General features: G+C 36.7%; 1 protein-coding gene across 9 annotated transcripts in view; it reads left to right on the forward strand.

The window, feature by feature from the left end:
• The window catches only part of PDE1A (phosphodiesterase 1A), a 187,769-nt gene that overhangs the window by 77,822 nt on the left and 83,652 nt on the right, over positions 1 to 26,295 (forward strand). Inside the window, exon 1 of one of the 9 annotated variants that reach the window (XM_076342479.1) lies at positions 23,500 to 23,738. The exons of the other annotated variants lie outside the window; for them this stretch is intronic. Within the exon in view, the coding sequence (XP_076198594.1) occupies positions 23,683 to 23,738 (56 nt within the window). The 5' untranslated portion in view covers positions 23,500 to 23,682. Of the gene's footprint in view, positions 1 to 23,499; positions 23,739 to 26,295 lie in introns of those variants that run through there. 9 annotated transcript variants of the gene reach the window in all.

The raw sequence follows: 26,295 nt of genomic DNA on the forward strand, positions 1-26,295 counted from the left end.
CAAGAAGGGATTACTGTATTTACCTGTGTTGACTTCATACTTAATAGAGTACATATAGTTACTCAGAATAAATCTCTGCTTCAAATCCAGTAATGTTTATTAGATAAATCATATCTTTTAGGAAAAAGAAATGGTTAAATGATCAGTGATAGAAATTCTACCATACTTTTTGTAAATTATTTTAATGCTTAATTACTTTCATTGTTAAGACAAATCTGGTGTTATTTTCTCTAATTTAAACTTCATTCAATCCACTTCTATAACCTTGCTAGATTGAAATACTTCTCTTTTTAAGTTTTTGTCCCTTACTTAAGCAATGTAGACTGTGTGCTAGGAACTCTTCAAACTGGCTCTATTTCTATATAGATTGAACTCCAAAAGTTTTACTCTAAGGCATTCATTCCCTTGTATTAACGGATTTTCTCTCCAGTTTTATAGCCAGTCTTCAAAATCTTCCTTGAATTATGAACACCTGGTTGGACTGCAGTGTTCCAATGCTGATCTCACCAGTGCCAAACAGAGGTGTATCGTTTCTACATCTACTTAAGATTCCCTTGTTATACGTCCAAGACCGTGATTTACTCCTTTTGAGTACAATATTCAGATAACTCATGTTTGGCTGGTTATCCCTCATGATACCTATGCAAGGCTACATGTGTATATGTACCATTATCTGTTTATTTAAGAGCTCAACAAAAAAAGTTAGATTTATGACATTTATTCACTGAAAATGAAACAAATATGACTTAGTTCAAATTATCTGACCTGATATAAAAACACATAATCTCTATGAGGCTTGGCCTCATAGTGTCTTCTTTTTATATTTTACCACTTAAATATCTACTAGGATAGAAACCAATTCCAGCTTATGGCTCCCATGCTAACGTCTCAATCACTGAGTTAAATAACTATTTTCAAACTTAGCTCAGTGACTATTTCAGTACTCAGCAAAGGAGTGACTGAAGATCTACTTTGTGATTGTCATATGGCATGACAATTAGGACACTTCCATAAAGTATCAGAGATCCCTTCCATAAATCAGACAGAGGGTAGATTTTAACAATTGCAAACTGTAATGATCGGGTGTGGATTAAACTGCATTGATTGTTCTCAGTACTTGATGAAATCTGTAATTTCAATTATGTGAATCTTTTAATCAGATTTTAGTAATTACAATCACAGTTAAAATTAATTTATTAATTAAAAGCAAATAAATGCTTGTCAATGACTAATTCCAATTCAACTTATTATCCAGCCTTCTAACACTAGATGACAGTCAACAGGGATTTGTAACACACAGTGTTATTGGACTCCCTGATGTAGTTTCTTGGTGTCTACCTTGGTACCCTCCAAAGGATCTAGGTTTTATTGCAATACTGTACCATGCTTAAAAGAAGTATTCATCTTCCTCGTCAGATTTGCAAGGCAACAGAGAGACTTTCCACTCCAAACCACATGGATCCTGTCTCTCTGTAGTTCCCTGCACCAGACATTCTTAATTTCCTGCTTACAGGGATCCTTCTGTCTGGGCCTCAGCTCTTCAAATGTTACCTCTTTTTGGTCGCCATGGGGTATCTCAAAACTCCATAAGGTTTCACCACAAAGACCATGAAAGATATATTTATTCCTCCTATTGCTCAGTCTGTTACTGATCTGGTTCCCTCAGAAAAGAATTTTCAGGAGGAGGAATAGCAGATGCCAGTATATTTGTCAGCACCAGCTGAGCCAGCCATCCTTTAATCATACTCTTTTATCCCAGATGATTACAAATCCTTCCAAAATCTTATGAGAAAAGTTGCTTGACATCTATGTGGAAGCAGTCCAGGAAAATCCTGACAGTGTTGGATGTATTGCACACAGCTGTGCCTAGACGGATAGCTTTACCCATCAGTGAAGAATTGCTGGACATGGCGAAATTCCTTTGGCAAGCAACAGATTCTTTACCACCAATCTCCAAGAGAGCACATTGTCATTAGTGTGGGCCTTCATGTGTGCAGTTCTTTACTTGTCCTCTGCTGGACTTTCTGGTGGTAGAAGCAGGGAGCAAAAAGTCTGAACAGCAGTAGTTTTAATCTCTTCCATATGTAAAAGTCCAACTGTAATTGTTCTATAAACTCCAACACAGGATTCCCAGACCCCCTTTTACAGACTAATGTAATTCGGGCCTGAGGGAGTTTTAAGTCCTTTCTTAATGATGCTCAGCTTGTAAACGCAATATCACTGAAGGCACTTTGTGCTGATTCAGTAGATTCTCACATCCATTGCAACAAGTGACAGGCATTCTTCAGCATTTGAGACAGTTCTTTGAGGATTGCAGTTTTTACTGAAAAAAATTATGAAGCTTTACAATTTACCTTAAAGATTCCAGTGTAATGGTAAGGATATCAGAAGTCAGATCTCCATCATCAAGAGGCAATTGGGAACATGATGTCAGAAATCTCTTAGGTAGGCTCTGCATCTGTCCCTGTGTGAGAGATGCTTCGATCCCTTAATTATCTTTGTGAGCCTTCGCTGGACTCATGGAGCAGTCTTATTCCATTGGTGTGAAAGTATCAAGCACTTACTCAGCTTAGTAACGTAAGTACCAGTTCCTGTGGACTATGTATCAATGATACAATTCCATATGAAATGCTTCTGGCAAAATGATAAGCAGATCTTACAAGGACTATTAATTACGTAACACTTTTATGGAAATCCAGAATGTTCCGGTATTACCAAACCTGGACTTTGACCAGACAGATCCAAACTGCATCAAGAAATACCATGTGTGCAACATCAGATCCAAACAGGGACATATTTTGTTTGACATTCTTTTTTGCAAATAAGCCAACAATGTTTTGTGGTAAGTAAAACTCTCTTTGGTCCCAAACCTCTGTCTCACAGCATGAAACAGGTTGCTGCAGCTTCACAAATCTAGATTTAATTTTTTGTAGCTCTATCTAGGTAAAGGAGTCCTTCCACATGCTGTCAAATGTAGAAAGAGTGATTTGTGGGTTTGTTTGTTTGTTTGTTTTTAATTTGTTCGATGTTCAGGGTGTAAATTAAAGCTAGGCAAAATTGTGACGATCTTTCTTTTCTCTAAAGTGGTCATTAAACATGACTACTGGCTTGCAGTTTCAGCAACAAGAATTTATCCTCCTTGGAATCTTATAACAGAGGTCTATTTTATGTAATTTAAAATTTGTCAATGAAGTTTTGATATTCAAGGCTTCCAGTTAAAAGTGTTCCTAATTTGAGCAGAAACTGACAAAATTATAGATGTAGGAATATAAAGTTGCCTTTTAGGATAAAGAAGGTGTAAATGTGCAAGACTAAAAGTTAAAAGCTATGGTTAGAAATCAATAAATCGGGCTCAGAAATGTGCACTTCATTTTGCGTAAAATGCACTTACTAACTTTTAGCAGTTCTTTCCATTTTCTGCTTTGAGAATATTTGGCTTATTTCAGACATTTGGTCCCAATGTTTCTACTGATCTGTGAGGAGGATTAGTATAGGATTTTCAAAGGTACAAAGGAAAAATGTTCCTTAAGGATCTTTGAAAATATTTCCTTAAAATTGTTTGTAGAACAATGAATTTCAAGACGCTGAAAAATGTTTCAGAATCTAATACTGGCATCAGATACAAGGTATGAGATGTGAGGAAGCAGATACAAGAGAGCCAACAGGCTTTTGGAATGAAAACCTGGGAGGCATAGGAACTCTGAGGTTTTAAAATTTATCTTTAGTCTTGACAGATCTCCTGGAGGCAATTGGAGAAATGTTTGCAGGCATACATTATTTGCGGATATTTGATTATAATGGTAGAACATGAACAAGGTAAGGGAGTGATGCCCTGTTGACCATGTATGAAGAGAATGAATCTACAGAAAATTGAACGTGGAGCGGTTCATATAAAGGAGTTACTTGCTCGGCCCTCATTTAATCTCTGAGACTTCTAGGAGTCAGTTAGAGTCATAGTCTTAGAACAGCAGAGGAAGCTGACAGGAGATTTCTGTGAGGACCTTCTGCCTATTGAATTTATTTCACATTTCCTTCCAGAATAAGCCTCTACTGACTACCTCTCAGCAATTCCTACAAAACTTTGTGTCCCTGGCAGTAAATAATGGTGGTAAAGCAGCTTTACTAAGAAACTGTAAAGACCTTTAGAACATATTCAAAAGTTGAACTTTGTATACATATATGTATTACTGAGAATAATAGATTATTTTTATCACTGTATTTTAATTTAAAACCTGTCAAGTCATACTTAAAATAACTAATCTCACTCTGGAGTTACATACAGAGTTGGTTAGGAACATGTGTGGTTTTTCTTTTCAGAGATTTTTTTTCTTTCGAATACCTCTCAACACAAAGAAGTATCCTCCCTTTTTATTGCCCTTCTTGGGAAGGGCATCTCAAAACGTTTTTCTTATTTAAGCTGGAGTCACGATATGGAAATCTTTGACAATATCTGACCTTGGGCAAAGTGTGTCTTGATGGGGTAAGTGAATATGTAAAGAGATGTATAAAAAATAGTTTCTTCTATTTAAAGTATTATCTGTTTATCTTTTCCTTGATGGTTTCTTATCCATGAGTTTTAAGTACTCCATAGATATAATTAAGTTGCTTTTCCTTTCACTATTCATGGAACATTATGCAAAGTACAGTGATTTCTGGCTGTAATAAACTGTGATTGAAGTGGACAGGAAAACCTTGGCTCATTTAAGGGTTATACAGGCTGCTGTGTTGTATTCTGCTTTAGGGATGAGTGCTCTGTCTCCTAGTCAAAATATTTCACAATGAAAATTTTACAGGCTGGAGAGCATTTCCAGAAACAAACTGTTAATGTAAATATGAGCTGGAATAGCACAGGAAAACAAATCGTGAGGAAGTGATGTTTAAAGGGAAATGAAAAATATCTTAACTTTAAACAAATCTATATCCTGTGAATGCTGTTTCTTGAATGAGAGGTCATAGTCTGCTAAGACACTGATGCCCCATCTGCAGCCCTAATAGGAGCCAAATACTATGGCTGTGCTCGGTTCAGTGCTAATGCAGTATTTTTAGCATGCACTGTAGAAGGTAGCTGCAGCAGGAGTTGGGGGAGAGTGAGCATTTCAGAAGGAGAATAAAATTTTACATGCAGACAGGCCTCCAGGCAGTAATACAATTCGGGTGGGAAATAAAGACAATAAAGATACAAAGGTAGTAGAAGTAATGGAAATTGCAAAATGCAGTTGGGCTGAAGTTGCCTAACACTTTGATTATGAAGACCTGTTTCCTTAATTTATAACCTTGTCAAACCTACACTGAAATTTTCCATGCTAGGTGTCTTTCCCAGGCTGTTTTTTTCTTTTTTTTTTACTCATTTGAAGATTTTAGCCAAAACAGTACAGCCATTTCTGAAGCGAGGCAAAAAAGGTTTTCCACTTGAACAAAACTGCACTTTAGAGTGGTTCTTTGGTTCCCTGGCACTTGAAATGTGGCAGAGAGGTCATTTTGTCATCTGCATTGTGCCTTTTACTGACTTCATGAAGTTTTAATCTCAAACTGATAGTAATAACCACCTACTAAATCAGAGTTTTAATAGACTAGGTTTTAGCTTGCTAGGGTTGTTAAGCACAGTCCCCAGAGGATTCTGTCCAGCTCTGAGAAGGACTCTCTCTTCACAGCTCCTCTGTGCCAACTGGGTTGGGTTAGAAATTACAAAGCAGCTATGCTAGGGGACTTTCCAAGATAGTCACATCGTTCTCCAGAGTGCTTTTGTTAGCAATTTTGCTATGAGATTCCTGGTTCCTGCAGGCCTGAAGCTCAGGGCAAAAATTCAAGGTTGTCAAAATGATTAAAGCTACAACTGCTACATAGAGTTGAGTAAGAATCTGCTCAGTAAAGCAAATCAAAAGCCCTCACACATCCTGGGTTTTATTTACATTCATGTGAAAAAAATAAAGAGAAAAACATCTTTATTTTGATGCCAGCACAATTTCAGCATGTATTCAGGTTGCTTTCTTCCTGATAGCTCCATGTACAATATAGTGCAGTTAGTCCAGAAAGCAGAAAGTTGAAATGCTGGCCCATTTTTTGGCCAGATTTTTCTTTTTTGATACCCTACAGCTGAAGTCCTGCCATGCACAGCTTTCATAAAACAGTAGTTACCTAGTTACTTTTGCTGCAGAAGCAAACTTCTCTCCTTTTCTATCTTCTTTTTTAAAACCTTTGAGAAATGGAACAAAGTGAAACATAAACCAGTGCTATTAAATATTTCCACGATCTGTTCTGGTCATGCCAAAAAGGGTATTACAAAATTTGCTCTTAAAGAGAAACAAAAGAATAACATTAAATTTATCTAGGGACTTCTACTAAACAATGAAAATATCATGCATTCTCAGGGAGTATATGAATCAGAAAAATACAGTGAAATACTTGATTATGCTTTTAGTATTTGTTTTAGTTATGCTTCTCTCTGCACTAGTTCATAAAGCTCTTTCTTCTCTCTCTTGATAGTTACTGCAAAGAAAACTTCTAAAATCTGTTTTACTATGAGAACACAGTACCATCATCAAGGGAACAAGAGTGCATAAACAGTGTCATTGCTTGGCAAAGTCACTTACTATCCTACCCCCACTTCGCTTGGTAATTTTTGGTATGATGTGACCATCTGAGTTTTCTCAGATGAGAAGGTTTATAACATGTAGGGAGCAAAAAGCTCATGGGAAAATTCCTTTTGTAACCTTTTCTCTGTTATTTTTCTTGACTGTTAGTTCTCTATTCTTATCTGTGTAAAATGTGTCTGCCATAGTACAACTGTTAATTACTTAGTTGCTGTTTTGATGTGAAAGTAGAGTAGAATTATTCTTAAAATTACTTCAGTACAGTTTCTGACTGATGAAAAAAGGGAACTTGGATTTCTTTTAAAAAAATCTAATAATAGAAAAGGGATATGAACTTAAGATATTTTAGCCCTGGAATCTGGGAATTCGTTTCTGTCTGACACAGAACTGGTGATCAGCCTACAGTTTGTTTAGATCGTGTTACTTTTTTGATTTAAAAAAAAAATGATTTAATTTTCCTTTCTCCCAATAAAGTAATCTTAAACCATATTCTATAAAGAGGGTTTGAATGACTGATGTATACCATTCTGTGAAACTGCGTATTTTAAATAGAAATCTCAAAGCTTTTGGAGCCTGGGCTGTTCCTCGCTATCTTTTTATTGTGTTTATTATTCCGATTTGAGTGTGCCCGGGGTATTTTAGGATTCTGATATATTCTGAAAAAGGAGGGCAAAACATTCATTTTGTGGATTCAAAATAGCACTTTAGTAGAATTATAATTTCATTTAAAGCTGCTGATTGCTCATGTCCTTCAAGGAATACTAAAAAAATAGTGAATGAACAGTTGTGGAGTGTGAGCTGTCCACTATCTCTAAGTCGTATCTGTCTGGGTTAAGGTTGTGACCTAAAAATTGAATATCCTGAAAAAGTGCCTGAAACTCTATTCTTTGCTTCTTATTCTCTGTTAAACATGGATGTTCATGTTCAGTGGTCAGTTTGTTATTGAGGTCTTCCCTGCAAACGTTGATTGTGTCCCCAGATATGCTTTTGGAAATAATATAAGGGCTATCATTCACTACTTTATGAACAAAATTATAATAAACAATGTAAAAAGTAGATATTTTCTGACTTAAAATATTTCTATTTCTAAAATATTTTAGAAGAGTGGCATTCTTCTACCTTTGTTGTTTTTATGTTTAAACTAATATTTGCTCATGGAAAGGTGAAAGATTGCGAATAGTTCATGTAACATTACCAAGCTGCCTGTAGTGCTATGCAACCTTCTTCAAAGAAATGTGGGCAAGAACTCTGATCATTAGTGCATGCACAGGTAAGAAAACAGTTGCATGGGAAACTGCACTAAGTAATAATTTTCCATGCTGGGCCTGTCAGCAGTTTTGAAATTTTCCCAGGATAGAGGAGAAAGGTACAAAATGGATAAAAAAGCAGATTTACTTGTAGATTTGCTAACACTTCAAAACACCATCTTACTCATGCCACTTGGTTAGGATACTTCATATACTTCTTATGGGAAAATCAGTACTACAAGCTGCTTTTTCTGTTTCTTCCATAATTCATATTAACTGTTTTGCTGAAAGTGTCCCTTTGATCTCATTGATTGTAATCAACTTTCTGTTTATCTTTTAGTTCCTTGTTGCTCTGCTTAATTAAAGTTTTGTACACTCTGTTAATATTGAGTTTCTTCCTTACAGTTTAGCTATTTACCAGCTTCTCTTCTGCCACAACTTTGTCTGTCTACTATATTTCTCAGTGTTACCTTTTTTTTTTTCCCAGACAGAAGTGGCTTAATAGCTAATCTAAGCTCAGCATACACAGAGACCGTCTTGCATGTGAGCACGTCTCAGGGCTCTAATGTTTAGTTAAACAATCTTTCTACACATATAGGTACGGAAAAGAAATATGTCAAGACTGGCATTGAAAACATTCACTGGCAAGGTTTTCCTCTACTGAGATCACAAAGATTACTCAGCTAACGCAGTGTTTTCTCATTCTGACGTTAGGTGTGACCTTGTGCAACAGGCCTTTTCAAAGGGTGTATTTCCTTTCAAGACACGGTTTCTGACTGCATCTAAACTTGTTGGCGTCTTCACTGTGAGTCTTTGTGTAAAGAAGAACTGAACAAAAAAGCACAGTAATTTGGACCTGTTGGTGGAAGTAAACAGGCTTATGAGTGTATATACAAGGCTGCCATGACGGACAAAGGTGAAGACGATTAGGTATCAAACTGGGTGGCCCATAAGCCAGAAACACCCCCCAGTTTCTTAGTGTGTCAGTTTGTACCGTCATATGAATTTAAAAGGAACATAATTCCCCAAAAGAAAACAATTATTTGGACCCAACAGCCATGGGACCTTCATTGCACACACACACACGATAACTCCTAGACTGCCGAGTGAGCTTCTTAACTGCCATGTAACTGGCGGTCATGCTGTGCTCAGAAAAACGCAGACTATCTGTATGCTGTTATAGGGATAGCTTTGGTAAGAAACAGCCTATTTTATGTTCCACTGAGATTGGAATGACTCCCTGCAGTGTTATTAAGAGTAAAGTTTCACACTACACCTACACTACACTGAGGCCCTCTTGGCTGCATGTTTCCCTCGTCTCCCTGTCGCAGCAGGATGCAGCAGTAGCCAAGAGGTGAGTCAGTTTAGGCAGGTGGGCCGGGGGAAGCCCCATTCCCTTGTTTGTTTACCCGGGTTGTGGAGAGTGCTTTCATTTTCTTCAGCTCAGGTTGCTGAACAGACTCACCTTGTGACCACCCCACCAGGTCCCTTCTGGAGAAACTGGAAGGAGCATGTGGACGACAGGGGAGAATAGATTACGGTCACTGCACTGGTTATCCATCGCTGTTACCCCCATTTGGTGGAATATGAAGTTAGGTCTGGCAGAATGGATAGAGAGCTGTTCTATGTAAAACACTCGTGCAAAGTTTGGCCCTAATATACCAGATTCACCCTTATAGTCAATAATTCACACAGATACACGGTATTTTTAATAGTAAAGGCTATGAAATACTGATCTCAAGAATGGTTCCCTGTAGATATGCTTTATCACTTCTGCATCAGTAATTTAACTCCCCTTGTGTATTTAATTATGCTGACATCTCTGAATATAATGCCAATTTGCAGTGAAATTAGGGCCAGTAGTAGACCATTTAAATGCCACTTTCACCCCTAAAGGACAGTCTATGTTTCTGTTACCTTCTGCAGGGAGGTGCATGTTCCTTGTACAGCAAAAGAAATCCAGAAGATGGGCTGCACATTTCTTAGCCGTTCAGGGCACATGACCCTGTAATGGCAGTATCACAGAATAGTTGTTCACAGTATAGCCTATTCCCCCCTGGTTCCATTACTGCATGTTTTTATAGCTGAAGAAAGTTTGCATAGTGTATTGGAAATACAAACAAGCCCTAAAAGCCGCAAGGCGTCCTTAACTACAGTGCCATCAAACCTTCTGTTTCACAAATAAGTATCATGTTTTCCTTGGATTTATTAGCACTTTCTCACTGTTACTTTTTCCATCAGTAATACTATCTCAGGATGTCGGAATTCATTACAACGGTTTTAAAAGGTACAGAATTACTGTATTGCAACAACGCTCTGCTTTCTAATTGTCATCAGAATGAAAAGCTCTTTCTTATTAAATATATTTTTTTTTATATATAAGGAATAAATATTCCTGTTACGTGATTTGTTTTCTCTGTAATCCTGTTTCATGATAGTTGCTGAACACTGCTTCAAATATTTTGCCAGTTCAGATTTGTTTCTCAAACAAACAGGAGGTTTTTATAACTAACCCTGAATCAACCACCTAATTTTGGAAAGCAAAATGTTTCCATGTTACAAAGATTAGCCAGTAAATGAATATTAACTTTTGTTTCTTTGTGACATAAATAACAAGCGGAACAACTTTGCTCCAGGCAAGTTTTTTTTCTCATTTAGGGCACACAAGGTAAGTTTTTTTCTTAGCAGTTAACTCAAAGACTTAAATCAGGAAAGTAAGTATCTGCAAAGGTATATCAGTAAACTGTGCAACTTGTTAAAACATTCTGAATTGGAATAATCATGATGTTTAATGGCATATTAGTACATGGCGTACTGCTTAATTCACTACAGCTAACTTCTAGTTGTTGCTCTGTTGACAGTTACACCTGTGCATTCTTGCTGACGTCAGTCGGGTTTATGTGGAAGTTAAGCAAGACCAGTAATTGGCACTAAACATAAAATGTTCTGTTTGTAAAGAAAACAATGTGTGCAGAAAGGAATGAGTATCAAGAGGGTTTTAAAAGTTTTGGCATATTATTAAGAGGAAATATTTAACAGGATGGTTAAACTTTAAACTAAAAATATTTTTCCATTGGCTTTATTAAAAATATCTCTTCAGATTTTAAATGAGAAAAAGACACCTATAGACCAACTGGAGTCACCATGACAACAACTTAAATGCACAAAACACATAACCGTATTACTTGGCAGCATAGTTAACTTAAGAGATAGTAGATCAAATCAGCAGAACATAGGCTATCCTTCACCTAAAACCATATATTTGTGTTCTATCTTAATACATGAGCAAACCATAGCACACAACAAATATGAACTCACACTCTGCCCTATGTATTGAATAATTTTTGTGATTTTTGTTTGAATATCTAAAACCTTTTCTTTTAAAGACAAGTCTTTTTTGGGAGCTGTGGCTGTCTGCAATTTTTGCTACTGTTTGTGAAAAGAGAGACAGATAACTTTCTTGACTGTGCAGCTGGGGGGTTTATGTATTTCTTCGCAGAACTATGGAAAGCAGAGGTGGCAATGACCTACCAGTATCAAGTCATGCAGCCATATCTTTTGCCAATGCAAAAATATTCTCCAAACTACACTGTTATTGTCTAGTCTAGTTTTAAAAGTTTAAAGCTATGTAGCTTCCATTGTTTCCCTTGGGAGCCCAGTTTGTTTCACTGCCAGGAAGCTTTCCTGATATTCAGCCTCAATTTTTCCATGTTTAATTTCAGGCTATTAATAGGAGAGTCTCATACTGAATAACTATTTTACTTTTTGTTTATGATCTCAAAATATTTGTAGATGCTGTCAGTCTAGTCAAATGTGAACCAATCTATACTTAATTATTTTTAACTTTCCTCTTTAACTGAGCCTTTTAAGCTCCCAGTTAATGCTCTCTCTGAGCAATTGCTACTTTCCATGGATTTGCTTGGTTATAGGAAAACTTAATTCCATTTTTTCTTATTCCAAAGTCATATGAGAAGTAATGCTCTCTTTCTTTTCCAAGATGTAGTTAAACATCTCCAAATTACAGGATTCTTTTTAGTGACATGCTAGCACGAATATTTGGTCCCCTGAAGTCTATCTCAGTAGTGCTCGTTTTCAGCTCGCTCTCTCCATGAAATGCATATTGGAATATGTTATCTCACATTTTGCTTAGCCTCCAATGCTGTGAGATTATTTTCATACTGTTTTCTGTGCATTTGCAATACCTTTAAAATCCCCTTTGTTCTCACCTGGCTTGAAATCTGAAAATTTCATTAATGTTTTTCCATTATTAAATAATAAGTTAAAAAAAAAAAAGGTTTTAGTCCTGCATATTAGCAAAGATACAGCATCTCATCTTGATGTTACTCTGTTTATGATTTTCATGTCAATTTTCAGTTCTCAAAACTACCTTCCTTTGTGAGCCAATTTGAATTGCATTTCCAGGTATTCTAGTGTCCAAATCTTTCTGGAAATATGGTGATATAATTTCTACTCTACTTAATTCATCTACTTGTTTTACTGCTCCATCAAGAAGGCACTTGAGATTACTTGGTTCAGTCCTTATAAAAACCAAAAAGCTAAATTGCTCAGGATTCCATAATTCCCCAGCTAATCAGTATGCTATTCTCTTAATGTATGTTAATTACTAGGGAGCTACAAAGTTAAATGACTTGTTGATAGCTGCCAGCATCACAATTTATTCCCTTTGGTTCTAACATTTACTTTCTACAGGTCTCCACTATTAGATATGTATATTGTCAGTATACTGGCAAGCTTTTGGAGGTTTTGTTTTTTTTGCTAATTCCTTCTAGATAGGCGTATTTGGAGCACTCAGTGATACATATGAAATTCTTTCCTATGTAAATCTGTTCATGATGATTATTGTGTTTAACGAGAAAGAAAATCTGGAGATCTTGCTTATAGGAAGTGCTTATAGGAGAGTGGCTTCAATCATCAGCAGTTTAAAAGCAGAGGTGGACTTAAGGGTAGTAATGGATGTAATGGATTGTAGATGTAATGGATACATCTATTTGTATCCTGGCAGATTCATAGTAATCAGCTAATTTAAGACCACGCCTTTAACAGCTACATTTAGACCACCTCAATGCCTAGAAGAACCTTCGTAAATCTTACCTTCGGAGCACACAGAGGGGTTAGTTATCACAATACTGGAGTAATTCGAGCAGTTGTGCTGTGGGATTTGTTGTCTCCATAGTTCTTGGACCTATTGAGCTTATGTAAACGAGCTAAGGGTTTTATGCAAATCTCTATCTGAAGTATTTCATCAGTTCTTATTAGACATGCATACCTTTATCTCACTCCTCTGACCAGATTCTTAATTCTTAACCTGATGAAAGCGCGTGGCCCGGAGGGATTCCCTCAGCAGGGGACTGGCTGTAGCAGTCACCAGAGTGCCTGTGTGGACAACAAAATAGTTTCTTTAAGAAGATGGCAGCTGAAAGTAAATATCAGGGAACTATTCTGGGAATAAAGGAAGTAGGTAAATGAAAGGCAGACTTATGGGAGCTAGGTCTTTATGGAAGAGGTGTTCCTGACACATGCAAGACAGACAAAGATAAAAACTTGTTTTTTTAAGGGTATCCTAACTCACTTCTTATAATGGAAAGGAACACACAGTTGTCTGGTAGGAATCCAGTTTGCAGGACAGTACAGTGAGCTTTATACCTTTCCCTGAAAGCTAAGTGTTTAAAAAAAAAAATAAATCTCTTAAATGTATTGTGCACAGTTCTGTAGTCTGTAGATAAAACCTTTTGATGACCTGCACAGGGGACTGTGGATTAAAAAGGACAAGTATTTTGCTGCTGCATATAGTGCCAACAGGGTTTCAAATTGTGAATTATAAATATGTTAAGAATGACTAGGAGCAAGAAACAAAACGAGCAAGAAACAAAAAAGAGATCATCATGACATTTTATAAATAAATGATAAATGGTTCTTTACACAACATAACATTATACTAAGGGATTCCTTGCCAAAGGACATTGTGGATGCCAGAAGTTTACATGCGTGCAGAAGGAGACTGAACAACTTGATAGAAGAGTAACATATTTCTAGATACATAGAAACCATCTCTGTGTGTCAGTGAGTCCTTGATCCCCACATGGCTGGAGGCTGGGAGAGTATCCAATATCACTGTATACTAGTTATGCTCTTTTTCTCTTCCCTGGACATCTGCTTTTGGCCATTTTCAAAACTGCATACTGAGCTAGATGGACTTTTATTGTGACCCAGTGTAAATGTGCTTATGTTACCGAGAACAAAAATAAAAACATATGATGTCAGTTTTTGCTGAAAAGCTCATAAACTAATAAGATTTCACTAGAAAGGCTGAAGAAAGGAAAAAAGAAAGGGAAGAGACCAATGTTGCTTGAGTTAGGAAGATATGTTTGATTTAACATCTAGAACTAATAAAGATCCAAGGCGTTTAACCAGCAGCATCATCAGGTGGGCAAAATTAATTCCTCTTTCTTTAAAGAAGTCTGCAGAAGCCAGTAAGAACCACAGGGTAATTAAAATTTATGTTTAATAACTCAAAATTAACTCATACTCTTCGTTATCAGTAGCAAAGACTACTTTAACTTCATTCAATTAAGTAGATAAGCAGATGTTTCATACCCTCTTTATCAAGATCCCAAGCTTATTCTAGTTATTATAGCTTATTGTAATGATTTTCCCTCAGTAAAGGTAACTACAGTGTGAGAAAGGAAAATTTAGCAACTGATCTGATAGTCATGAAGAAAGAGTTTTTTAATGGCCTTTACTGGGTTGCAGATCACAGAATTGTAGAATAATTCAGGTTGGAAGGGACCTCTGGAGGTCTTCTCTACCCCCACCCCCAAAGCAGGGCCCACTTTGATCAGATTTTTGGAGGGTATTGTTCAGCTGACTTTGGAAGAAGAGGGTCCATCCTTGGAGTCCAAGGATGGAGATATTAATGGAGTAATTTAGTGTTGTTCTTTTAAAAAAATCGATCATTAGCTAAAGAACTCTGGCTTTATCACCTGTTTCATGATGAATAATACACATACTTTAGCTGATATGTTGCCATGAAACATGCTTATCAAAGAGAATACATCATGCTTGCTGAATTCTGGGGCATGAACATTAGGGGGAAGTACAGTAGTTCTCTTTCTGGAAAATAATGTAACATGGTGTTGAGAAAGCTTGGCTATTTCTTGTGTAGTAATGAAAAAACACAATTAGGCAAATGCCATTGCACCATAAAGCATAAATCAATGAAGTTTAAACACTGCAGTATTGAAGTTTTTGAAATAAATCTTCCAAAACTTTAAGTGGTACAAAAAGACTGGAAGAATTAAAAATATTTCACAATCCACACGTAGTTCCCCTATCAAATCCTGAATAATCCATTCTAATGTGTGGTTACAGCACGATATTTTTGAAGTTCAGAAAGGGATTTAAAATAACAATCACCATTGATTTTTATTGGGTAACTCTCAAAATTAAGGCCCTCATGTCAAGCTATTTGGTTTTGTATATCCTTTTATTTGGGGATACAGTGAGAGGGCATTGAGGTACACTTCTAATATGCCAAGGGATTGGCAAGCAGACAAGTTTTTCTGTAAAGATCTCCTGACACGCCACCAGGTACGTCTGTGTGCCAGCACACGCGTTGCAGCCTGTGGTCTGTAGCCGGCGAGGTTCTGTGCTCTGCCTCCCAGGGGTCTGCAGAAAGTAACCAAGAAAATCCACGATACCTCTACTTGAAAAACACTGTGGGGGGAGGAAGCAGACGGGAAAGAGTTGGTGATCATTGTTGAGCTTGAGCAAGAGCAGCTGCAAAATTTTATGCAAGTCGTCAAAGTAGGTGATCTCAGAAATGTGGAAGTAGGCTGTTGACATAAATGGGCTGGTCACGACCTTAGCGTTACACATATGCTTAAATAGCCTGCTGATTGAAGGACTAATTCTGTCTTTTGTTTGCTGATAACTGATCCGATTTACACATCAGAAAAAACAGTTATGAATTTAAGTTGTACATTCGGTAATCAAACATTTGAACTTCTCTGTCAGGCAGTATGCACCTGTGACATAGCAGGAAAAATGTGTTTAGCATCTGGGCAGACTGAATTAGAGAAAGTAAGGCAAGAGGCGTCTGCTTGTGGGTACTTTGTGTTTTTCTCCTTAGGCATGAGGGGGACTTTGGATAGTTTCAGGAAACTACTTCTTCCACTAGTGGCTTCATATGCCTTTACCATCGCTGGTGGGTGGAGTTTCCCCCCATCTGCACAAGAGGTGAGAATTTTGGACAAGCAGTCATCACAGGAGTTCTTAGCTGAAAAATATCATATTTTAGATACAAAAACTTTTCAAGATCATAGTGAAATAAGATACATATTCCAGTTTGGTTCTGTGGAGTTTATGTATAGATGGGGACAAGATTTGAGAACAATAAATTGTGGAGACTTTTCAAAAGAAAAATGTAGCTAAATAATCAGAGTTTTTTTCATCAGTACCTTTCAGTGAGGTTCCTATCATTGGCATGTAAATACTAAAAGAAAAGGAAATGTTTTTAAAAATGTATCTTGAGAATGGTCCTGAGGTTAGTAGTAAATAATTGTAAGTACTGTAAATGCTGCACATGGGAAACACCATCCATTCTTTCTCTGTTGTAGAGCTGTTTGTCCTATTTGACAGCAAACAGGCTCTTTCTCAGAAGTTTTGTAATATTACATGTGGCCTCTCTCCCAGTGGCTTCCAAAGCAATTTTATTTCTGCATAACAAAATTGCTTTTTACATTATGAAAGCAAATCTTGGCGTCAATACATCTCTCAACATCTAACCCAAAATATGGCAACCTGTTTAAGTACTTAATAAATAAAAGGCAGTAACTGTGCCCTAGTGTTGCTGTTTGCTAAGAAGCAGTAGAACTGATGATGGGAATTCAATCATTGTGTAACAGAGACAAATTTAGAAAGGGAGATTAAACAAAATTAAGATACATGTCATTTAATGATACTGAAGTATTTATCTATATCATCCTGTGCAAGAACTTTGAAAACATCAGACAACTATTCTCACATGGTTTGAGAAAAATGAAACATTAAGCATTATTGTGTTTTTGAGCATACCACTTATAAAATGATTTGTAGGTGAAAAAAAATCCTGTTATGCTTGCTTATTTTACTAGCAAAAAAAGTCACTTTGGTAACAAATAGCAGCACTGAGTTACATAGCTAAATGTCACGTGGAAACAAGGATGGTCTCCAGTCACTAGCTCTGTTATGTGCACGTATATTCAAATGACCCCAGCTTTCACGGGTGTAATTTGTATTTTACAATATTGGAGAGTTATCATTAATTCCATGAATTTGTTGAGAACTGAAGTACCACATCATAAACATTTTGAAGATGATGCAGCTGAAAATCAATACTTTTTTGTCGGACTGATTATGGTTTCTGGCACTCTAGAATCATCTGTCTTTAATTTCAGAATTAGGAAAGATAATAAGGGTAATCTTTTGATAGTGAAAAGATTGGCTTTGCAGATTTATGATAGATCGATGCTTATAAATATTATATATTTATAATATTTTTCAATATTATAAATGAATGAAAATATACCATAGTTTCCGATAGGATTATTGCCATGTACATTTGATACCCTTCAAATTCCTTTGCATTGAGTAATAAATTTGTCTTTCTTGGACTACTTGAGCTACTGCATTTTAAAGAAAGGGCAGAACACTCATGAGCAAAGTCAAAGAAAAAAGGATTTTTTTTTTTTTTGCAAGTTGATGCACTTTCTTCATTGATCCTTGATTTAATTACAAGAAATCTGCATTAAATAGCTCCCTTTGGAGCAAAATGATTATTATAATCAAGTACCTTACTCAAAATTTTAACCTTTTTTCTCAATTTTTCATAATTAATATTAGTATTGTAGTTTCTTCAGTGAATATGTTAGTTACCTGCAAATATTATGGATCTACTGTATTGTAGGAGTTACAATATAATCTGTTTTTTGTCGTTTGCCTGTGCTATTCAGTAAGGAAGGAAAATATGTAAATTATGTAACTGAATTTTGTTTGATTTTTGCGATAAAATGTGGCATTTTAAGTTAGCTCTTCATTCATATTTAACCATCCGATAGGTTTGGCACAATCAACTCCTCTGAAACCAGAGGAGGGTACTTAAAAAACCATTATTATGTGGTTTTTTAAGCTAGAGAGTAGTATGGCCACGTTAAGCAAAATAGAGATAACTTATCAGAGAGTATGGCAGAATGGTGATTTAAAGACTGGAATGCAAACATCAGGACTGGAGCTGGTAGGAAACATTTTGAACTTCATTTAAAAGTTAGGTTTGGCCAGGCAGGTAATTTTCAGTAGTCAGTCACTGTGGTGTCTTGAGGCTGTAGTTTTGGGCAATGTAGCTAACTCTCTGCTGGTTTTTCAGCGTACGGAAGAAACACAGGGCACAGAGTGGCAAGAATAAGCCTGTGAGCCAAGAGAGTTATGTCCTATTTCCCATGACCTCTGGCACCTATCTTCTCATGTTCCTCACTATCCCTATTTGTAGAACAGAGATAAAACTTGGTGTGTACGTCTCAACTTGTTTATAACATGTCACTATATCCTTGGATAGAAAGTGGAATGAAAATATAATCTATTCTACCAAATACAACCCCACACTACCAGTCTCTTCCACTCTGTATCTTAACGTTTTAGCACAACGAATTTCTATGCAAATAAACCGTCTTGACAAAAATGAAGAAGTCAACTCACAAGAAATAAATTAAGTACGTTGTCACAATGATAGAAATTCATACGGCTCTTTGGCAAACAAGTTTATACATAACTTACTCCTAGGTTAGTTTCCAAACAAGATGCCTTTGGATTCAAACACTTTTAATAGATTCATTTTTTTTTTTATTTCCAACAATTAAAAGGAAAATAGATTAGGAAATTTAGATAACCTACTAGTTATAGCTATGCAGCATAGAAACTCTTAATGATGTATTCATTATAAAATGTGAAGAACCACTCCTTACTACATTTATATGAATTGCTGCGTTTTGCTCAAGACTGAATGTAGAAGCCAAATAAATATGCAACGTTTAAATTTCAGGAAGTTAACAAAACCTCCTTTAACCAGGAATAAGAAATTGGTAGGATTCTGTAGAATTTTTAGTAAACTTTTAATTGAGATGTGACTAACTTGAAACAGCTTTTTAGGTTTTATTTACAATAGAGCAACCCTTTCCAAGGTGGCATAGTTAGGGTGATGGCAGAGCAGAATATTCAGGTTATAAAAGAAGATCAAATAGCTCATTGCTGATCCTGTAGGACCTTTTACTTGTAATTCTAAATGATCAAATGTGACAAATTGGCTGCAGATTTCTTCTGAAAGTATTTCAAGGCATTTAATGATTGTTAGATTTCTATTTTTATGAAAGATTTCCACAGAATGGTTACTTTCACATAACATATGTTTTCTCTGTGAGCATGTGCTTTTTTTGGTTTTTTTTGAAAACCATCTTTTAAGTCAGAACTTATTTTTGATTTTGGAAAATTCAAAAATCAGACTTGACATTCTCCATAAAATTCTAGACTATTTCTAAAAGTGCTAAGTAACCTAAAATCACCATATCTTTATCAAAACAAATGCTTTTGTTTATTCTCTGTTTTTCACATTCACATACTTTCTAAATTTAAAACCAAGCACAAAGGAGGTTTGTATCTTTTTATTTGAAAATCGCTGGGTCAGATTCATAGCTTTAATGGCATGACTCGTCCTTGTTGAAAAGGATAAAAATTGCAGGGTGAGGTTTTATTTTATACTTTAAAGTTCAGATTAGGACATAATTTAAACTATTGGCATCTGAACTTAATGTATCTCCCAGCTTAAAGGAAGAACAAGCGAGTTAGTTACGTAAATATTACATGATGTGAAGACAAGAAGGAGAAAAATTTCCCTTGCACTGAATGTCCTTGCTTAGTTACTACAAGATACGAACAGTAGGGTTTTTTTCTCTTGTTCCCAACATCATTTTTTGTATTTTACCTTCTTGTGAAGAAATTCTTCTGGCTGGGGAATGTGCAGGGCATGAGTGTCCCTGACCTTGAAGGGAGTTCCTCTGTCAGGACTCATGAGACTTCAGCACTTTCAGGCCTTTGCAGCTGCCCTGTCCCAGCGTACGCTGAATTGAACAGTTTTCTAGGCAATCCAACAGGCTCAATCACAGTAAATGAATAAATGCATCTCTCAGCAGAAAGTGTGTAAAAAGTGGCAGGGCAGTTAACTATTAATTAAACAGGGGCAGTTACTCCTGTCTCAGGAAACAGCAGGATGAGACTGTGATCTTTTCAGGTTTTCTATAGAAAATAGTCAGGAAAGGTCAGGGAGCTGGGGACTTTCATACGGTTTTACTACTATTATACTCCTCTGCTGATGCACCAGTTCTTTTTCTATCTTTTGCTTCTATTTTGTTTTGGTACCTGTTATTATGACTAGATTTCGGTAATGCCAGTAGCATCAAGTACATAAGCAAAACTATAATAAAATGAATATGCCAGGCCGATGGATGGGCCCTGGCATAAAAAGGGTGGGATCCTTTGAACTTATCTGGGGCTTTTTGACCATCGAGAACTCTGAAGTATTTTGTACAACTGAAGGTATAGTCTTATAGCTGACAAATTACTTTCTAACCTCTAGAAACACTTTCAGAGACATATTGCTATGGAGAATCTTCTTCAGAGGTCATGGAGTAGCTAAGAAGCCTTTATATAATTATTGAGAATTTGGTGCCAAGGCAGAATCACAAGTGAAGAAAAGAGTATCCTCTTAACCTTTAGCTCTACTTTTCAGCTGACGTTCAGTGAGATACAGCCTACGTGGTGCACACAGAAAACATATTATTCCATGTTGTTTCTTATGTTTATGCCAAACATACAGTCTTTTTCAAAATCAGTTTGACTATAGGAATTAATAGCCAAATTTAGATAAAACCATTTGCTTGGAATAACCGTGGAATCTCTTAAAATTAGTATTATAGGGCATTTGGGTTTCTGGGAAGGTTTTATTTTAGTCTCCAGTGACGTGATATGGTATGCTGTGCAATTCAGCAGCAAAGTAGCTGGCACTATTTGAAAAGTACAGTTTAGTAGTATTTTCCATTGTTCACGAATGAGGCTTTCTGATTTAACAAATAGTACTTCTTTCCTTTGGAAAACTGTAAATATTACAATTATAGATTTGCAGCAGAGCCAATTTGAGTGTTCTCAGAAGCGCAGGCTAAACTTGATTCTGCCTCAGCGTTGGGACAACCGTGTTCAGGTCGCCATTATGCAGCTATCCCAGATGCTGTGCTGTGTGGGGCTGGTGGCATTTCTGATGTCTTTAAGTGGGAAAGAAGTGTGAGAGGGTCACTGGAATCCTAAAAGAACTGAAGCAGGTGTCTGAATTATTGCCAGGCCAGTATGTTGCTCTGTCTTATAGACCCTTTATAAGTTTTGATGTTTTCCTAAAAAATAAAGCAAGCAGTCTGATTTTAGTGGAATAGATTGTATATAAAGAGAGAAGGATGCGTTTATTTATATTACTTTTATAATGACTTTTTAGGAGAAAACTTCTGTGTAGCAATAGTAGTGCCATAGGCCAGAAGCAAAGTCAAATACCTTCTAGTAGCTGGAAGCTCTCCACAGCAGCGTAAGATGGCTGTCTCCCACTTTGTACAGTGTTGAGTGTATAGTAGTAAAAGAACAGAACTGCTGTCTGCTTCAGTAAGAATCTCAAAAACAGAACAATGTCTCAATTTGAACATATAAAGCTACTAAATTAATTACTTGCATCCATACCACAGACGTTTTCCACAATCTGAACACATTAATTTTCTAGTCTGTAGTAGATAAAATGGCATTGTATTAACAAATGTTTTCTTTGAAAAAAGAAAAAGATACTAAAAGTTTATGTAAAAGGGTATTGTGTACAGGGGCCATGAATCCATTCGTACCTGCATGATTGTATTCATATGTTTCTAATGATTTTCAGAACCTCATGAAATGGAAAGGTCATAAGTATTATTGATCATCCCTTTAAGGATGATATTTGTACCATGATCATTGCAAATATCAGAGAGACTGTTGAGATGTCTGTAAATTCTACAGACAGAAACCACCTGGAAAAGTTACTTTGGTTTAATAAATTCCTCTTATCAGCCTGTGGTATTGTGCATAAATTATAGTCCATAATTTTGTATAAATGAAACAGTGGAGCTAAGGAGAGCTAAGACATGTACCTCCTGTCAGATAAACTTGTTGAACTCCCTGTGGTCCTAGTTAGAGTGGGAATGCATAAGATGCAGATTCGGTAAATCCAGCCAGGACATTCTGGTAATTATCCATTTAGACAATCATTCAGTTGCTTCTTGTCAGCCATTGATTCCTTTTCTCCAACTCTAAGTGTTAGCTTAGTATCCATCTTACTCATACAATTTGAACTCTCTAAAAATATTCTTGTTTTGTAAATGAAATAAGAGTTTTGGACCTCACATACAATCATAGAGCCTAAACAGTGACTGAATTTTTACTGAATTCAGTAAACTGAATTTTTAAATTATTGTGTTTTTTTTTTAAATAGGGTAAAGTGATAAGCTATTTTTAAAGATACTATCATTTTATGCAGCCTTTTATTATTAGCTCATTTCTGAAACTTGTCTTTAAGATAACCATCACTTTTAAACAAGTTTGTCCTTTAGTTCCTTTCCCATCCTCACATAAAAATATCTGGATGTGATTTGGAGGGATTTTAAGGTCGAATGAGCAGATGCCATGAGAAGGACAGGTGAGAGACTAGATTCCAGCTTTGGTCGTGATGAGCAGCGATGTCAGTCCTGTTCCTCAGGGGCAGGTACCATCTCACACAGCTGACTGAGAAAAAAAATCTGAACTGGACTCTCCCCAGGGAACCACAGGGTATGTCCTCGGTTCGGAGGGGCAAGGGGGGTGACTGGGAAGATTTAGTACTGGGAGACAGGAAAGGGGAGGAGGGAGATCCTTACACTGGAGCACTCGCATGTTCTCTGCATAACTGGGTAGTCAGACCTGGTAACTAGTAAATTGGATTATGAGCATAGAGTCCAAGCAAGGACTACAGAGCATAGTTGATCTCAAAAGAGAAAAAAAAAAAATTTCCATACATTTTATCATCTGATGCGTTTGGTTCCCATTTACGTTACGGCCAGTATATTATTTGCTCAGCAGTGGAGGTGGATTTAACCTGTGCTCCTTTAATACCATGCTGGTGATGTAAAAAGATTTTGGTGTGAAGAATGTATGCTGCTTTCCTATGCATGTGTCATGGTTTAACCAGGACAGCATGTTACTCAGGCATCATGCTTGACTGAGAAGCAAGGTAAAACCTGGGCACAGTAGTAAATGACGAGGCCTCCTTTGTTAAACCAGGTTATAATTGATTGCAAAAGGTGAAAAATCATACGAAACAAGGGATAATTGTGCTCCCGACATCTCAGAAGACTGCAGTATATATGCACTTTCTCTGTCTCCGTCTCTCTGGCTTTCTCTCTCTTTTTTTCTGTTCTCCTCACAACACATGTACGAGACCAGGCTTTTTATGTCATACTGCAGCAGTAGCAGCATCCCACACACTCTCTGTCTCTGAAGAAATGTAACCCTTCTCCCATTTATCTTCAAGTAGATTTCAGTGATTTCTGAACTGAATATCTTCTGTCTGAAGGAGCGTGTATCTGCTTAACCTGTAAAGAAATGACAGCCTAGGCTTGAGTCAATTGCTCAGATACAGGCATCTAGTGCCATTTGAGACACCTAAGGGTGCCCAAGACATCCACCCAGGGCTGGCAGATATGACACAGGACCTGCAGGACACCTGCGCTCTTCTGGAGCAGCAGCTGGGGACCAGGTGAGATACTTCAGGGCATCTCCCATGGCGCAAGATGCCTGTGTTAGATAACTGATTTGAGCCTCCTGTTTCTGGGCATAATGTATATTTAATTTATAAGATGACTGATCAGAAATCAAGTTCCTGGTTTTGTTTTTGTTTTGTTCTTAGGCCAAGTTGTACAAATCTGTAATTACGTCGTCTCCCTCTTGATGCTAATGGAACTGCTTATACACGTAATTGCTACTGTTGTGTGTAAAATGTACACGACTGAGCTCTCCAGTCTTCAGTTCTGGCTATGCAGCAGCTGTTCTTGACGGGAACTTTGATAAATGACAGACCATTCAAAATTTGTCTTGTTGACAATATTAAAGGAGCAAAGCCACACAACTTTTAGAGCTAATAAGTAAAAATGAACATGCATATTTACACAGAAGGCTTTGCGCTTTAGGACTTGTAAAATCTTCTGTCAATTCTGGCAGTGTACAATTTGTGAAAGAAGCAAAAGACTAGATTATATAGCATCTATCTCTGGGACCAGATTTATGTTTTCTGTGCCAGAACAACATTAAGCAAATCCTCTTCTTCCTGCTAAAGAAGCTAGCCAGTTTGTAGATCTCAAGAATTCTCTTTTTTTTAGTGATAAACATTACTTTGAAAACTTTTCCATGCACCTGAGTACTGACCAAATACAACAAATAATGGAACGGGAAACGATAATTCAATTCTTTACTATATAGAAAGCTTTGCAGATGACCTAAGCAGCTACATTATTTATATGCACTGGCTTTTTAAAGAGGTTGATATGGTTTTTTGGCTGATGGAAATGGAAACTGTCTCTCTCGGTGTATTCTGTGTACATTTAATCAGCTTTTAATCCTCTCCATAGTTACGTGCCTATATTGCTTTTCCTTCTATTTCAGAGAACAAGACAGAAAAACAGGCATAAAGCATCCCCAGTGAGATGCCTTTCAAATGTACAAATGCTGCAGATCAAACTGTCTGCACGGCTTTAAAAGCTGAGGATTTAGAGCAAAATCAGTATAAGAGGGACCTTTCTGTTATTACTTAAACATTTCCTTGCTTGAGATGGGTATTAGTAGCAGTTGTGGTATACGATAGTTTTATTATGAATGCTGCTTTTTTTTTTTTGTCCTTTTCCATGTCTAAGGTTGATTACCCATTTTGTTAATGCTTTTTCAAGTCTGATTTAAGGTTTCCTTAATGATTGAAGTTTTAACATGATATCAGAGCTGAAACTTGTGCCAAACCTCAAACCTGAAGAGAGACTGGGTTGCTCTGTAGTTTGGCTCCTTTCCTTTGACCTAGCTTGAGAAAGCAAGCAGGCAGCGAAGTGACTTCTGGCACTGTTTGTTGGGTCATGGGAGGAAGCCAATTCCTCCAGTACATCAGGTATATGCAATTCCTTGGAAGTGCTTCCTTTACAGTGATACGTAGAAATACATCTCAAAGAAAAGAGATGAAAGGAAAATGATTCATTTACTGTGGCGGTAGTTTTTCTTCATTTTTTTTGCTTGGACAGGTCCCAGACATTTTCAGCTACATGACCTCTCCAGCTGCTACTGATGGCCAGCTACCTGTATTGATAAGCAGGTTAAAGTTCAAGGGATCTTTTGGCATTATGCCAGTAATGATTTTTCAAGCAGTTTAATACAGTGTTTCTTTTTGACATTTGTAGGTATTTTCATTTGATGTGTGTCTCTCTAGAGACAAAGAACTGAAGCTGAAATTTTCTGTCATTCTGTCAAAAATGACTGAACAAAACAGGAACAAAAATCTACATTCTGCCTTCAGGCACTTTTAAAATTTCTGTATAGTAGATACAATATGCTTCAATTCTCCAGAACTTTTATCTTTTTATAATCCCTCCAATAATCCAGTCTAGAAAATTTGTCTTCTAAACATACATTGGTAGTATGGGATCAAAACCTGCTAAATATCGTAATTAATATTTATTGCAGTTCCTGGCAAGAGGTATAGGATGCAGAAATCCAAATCTGTTGGGGTGAGCAGATCTTTAGATCAGGTACTTCTGCACAAGACAAAAGTCTCCTTCACAAGACATCTCTCCTGTTCTAGAGAGATGACAATTATCCAACCCAAACTATTCTATGGTTCTATGATTCTATGTGTCCAGTCTAGCTGGCTGCATAAAGTCAATTGGATCACTTTTGAATCTGTTGATATAAGTGGATAATTATTCCTGTTCTGTTGGAAGTGGAGCTAGCTTAGGTATTATAGTTATAATATGTATGTTTTTGTGCAAATAGCTCTGACTAGGTGGTCTGAGCTTAAAATACAGAGTTTGTCACCCTTTGTTGGAGCTGAAAACATGTCCACAGTGGTTTAAAATAATGTTGATAATAATTTATTCGTTAGCTATAAGAGGAAATTTAATTTTGTTAAAAGGAACACGAATGGGAACTTAATAGGTTCATTTATTTTCCTTATGAATTTTTACAGATACGATTTTTGTTCCTCCTTCTCTGTCGATACTTTACTACCTGCTCCTCTCTGAAAAGATGAGTCAATTGCCTTAAGTATGCTCACGAAGAAA

The sequence above is a fragment of the Aptenodytes patagonicus genome, chromosome 6 (genome assembly GCF_965638725.1).
Source record: "Aptenodytes patagonicus chromosome 6, bAptPat1.pri.cur, whole genome shotgun sequence".
Classification (NCBI taxonomy): Eukaryota; Metazoa; Chordata; class Aves; order Sphenisciformes; family Spheniscidae; genus Aptenodytes; species Aptenodytes patagonicus.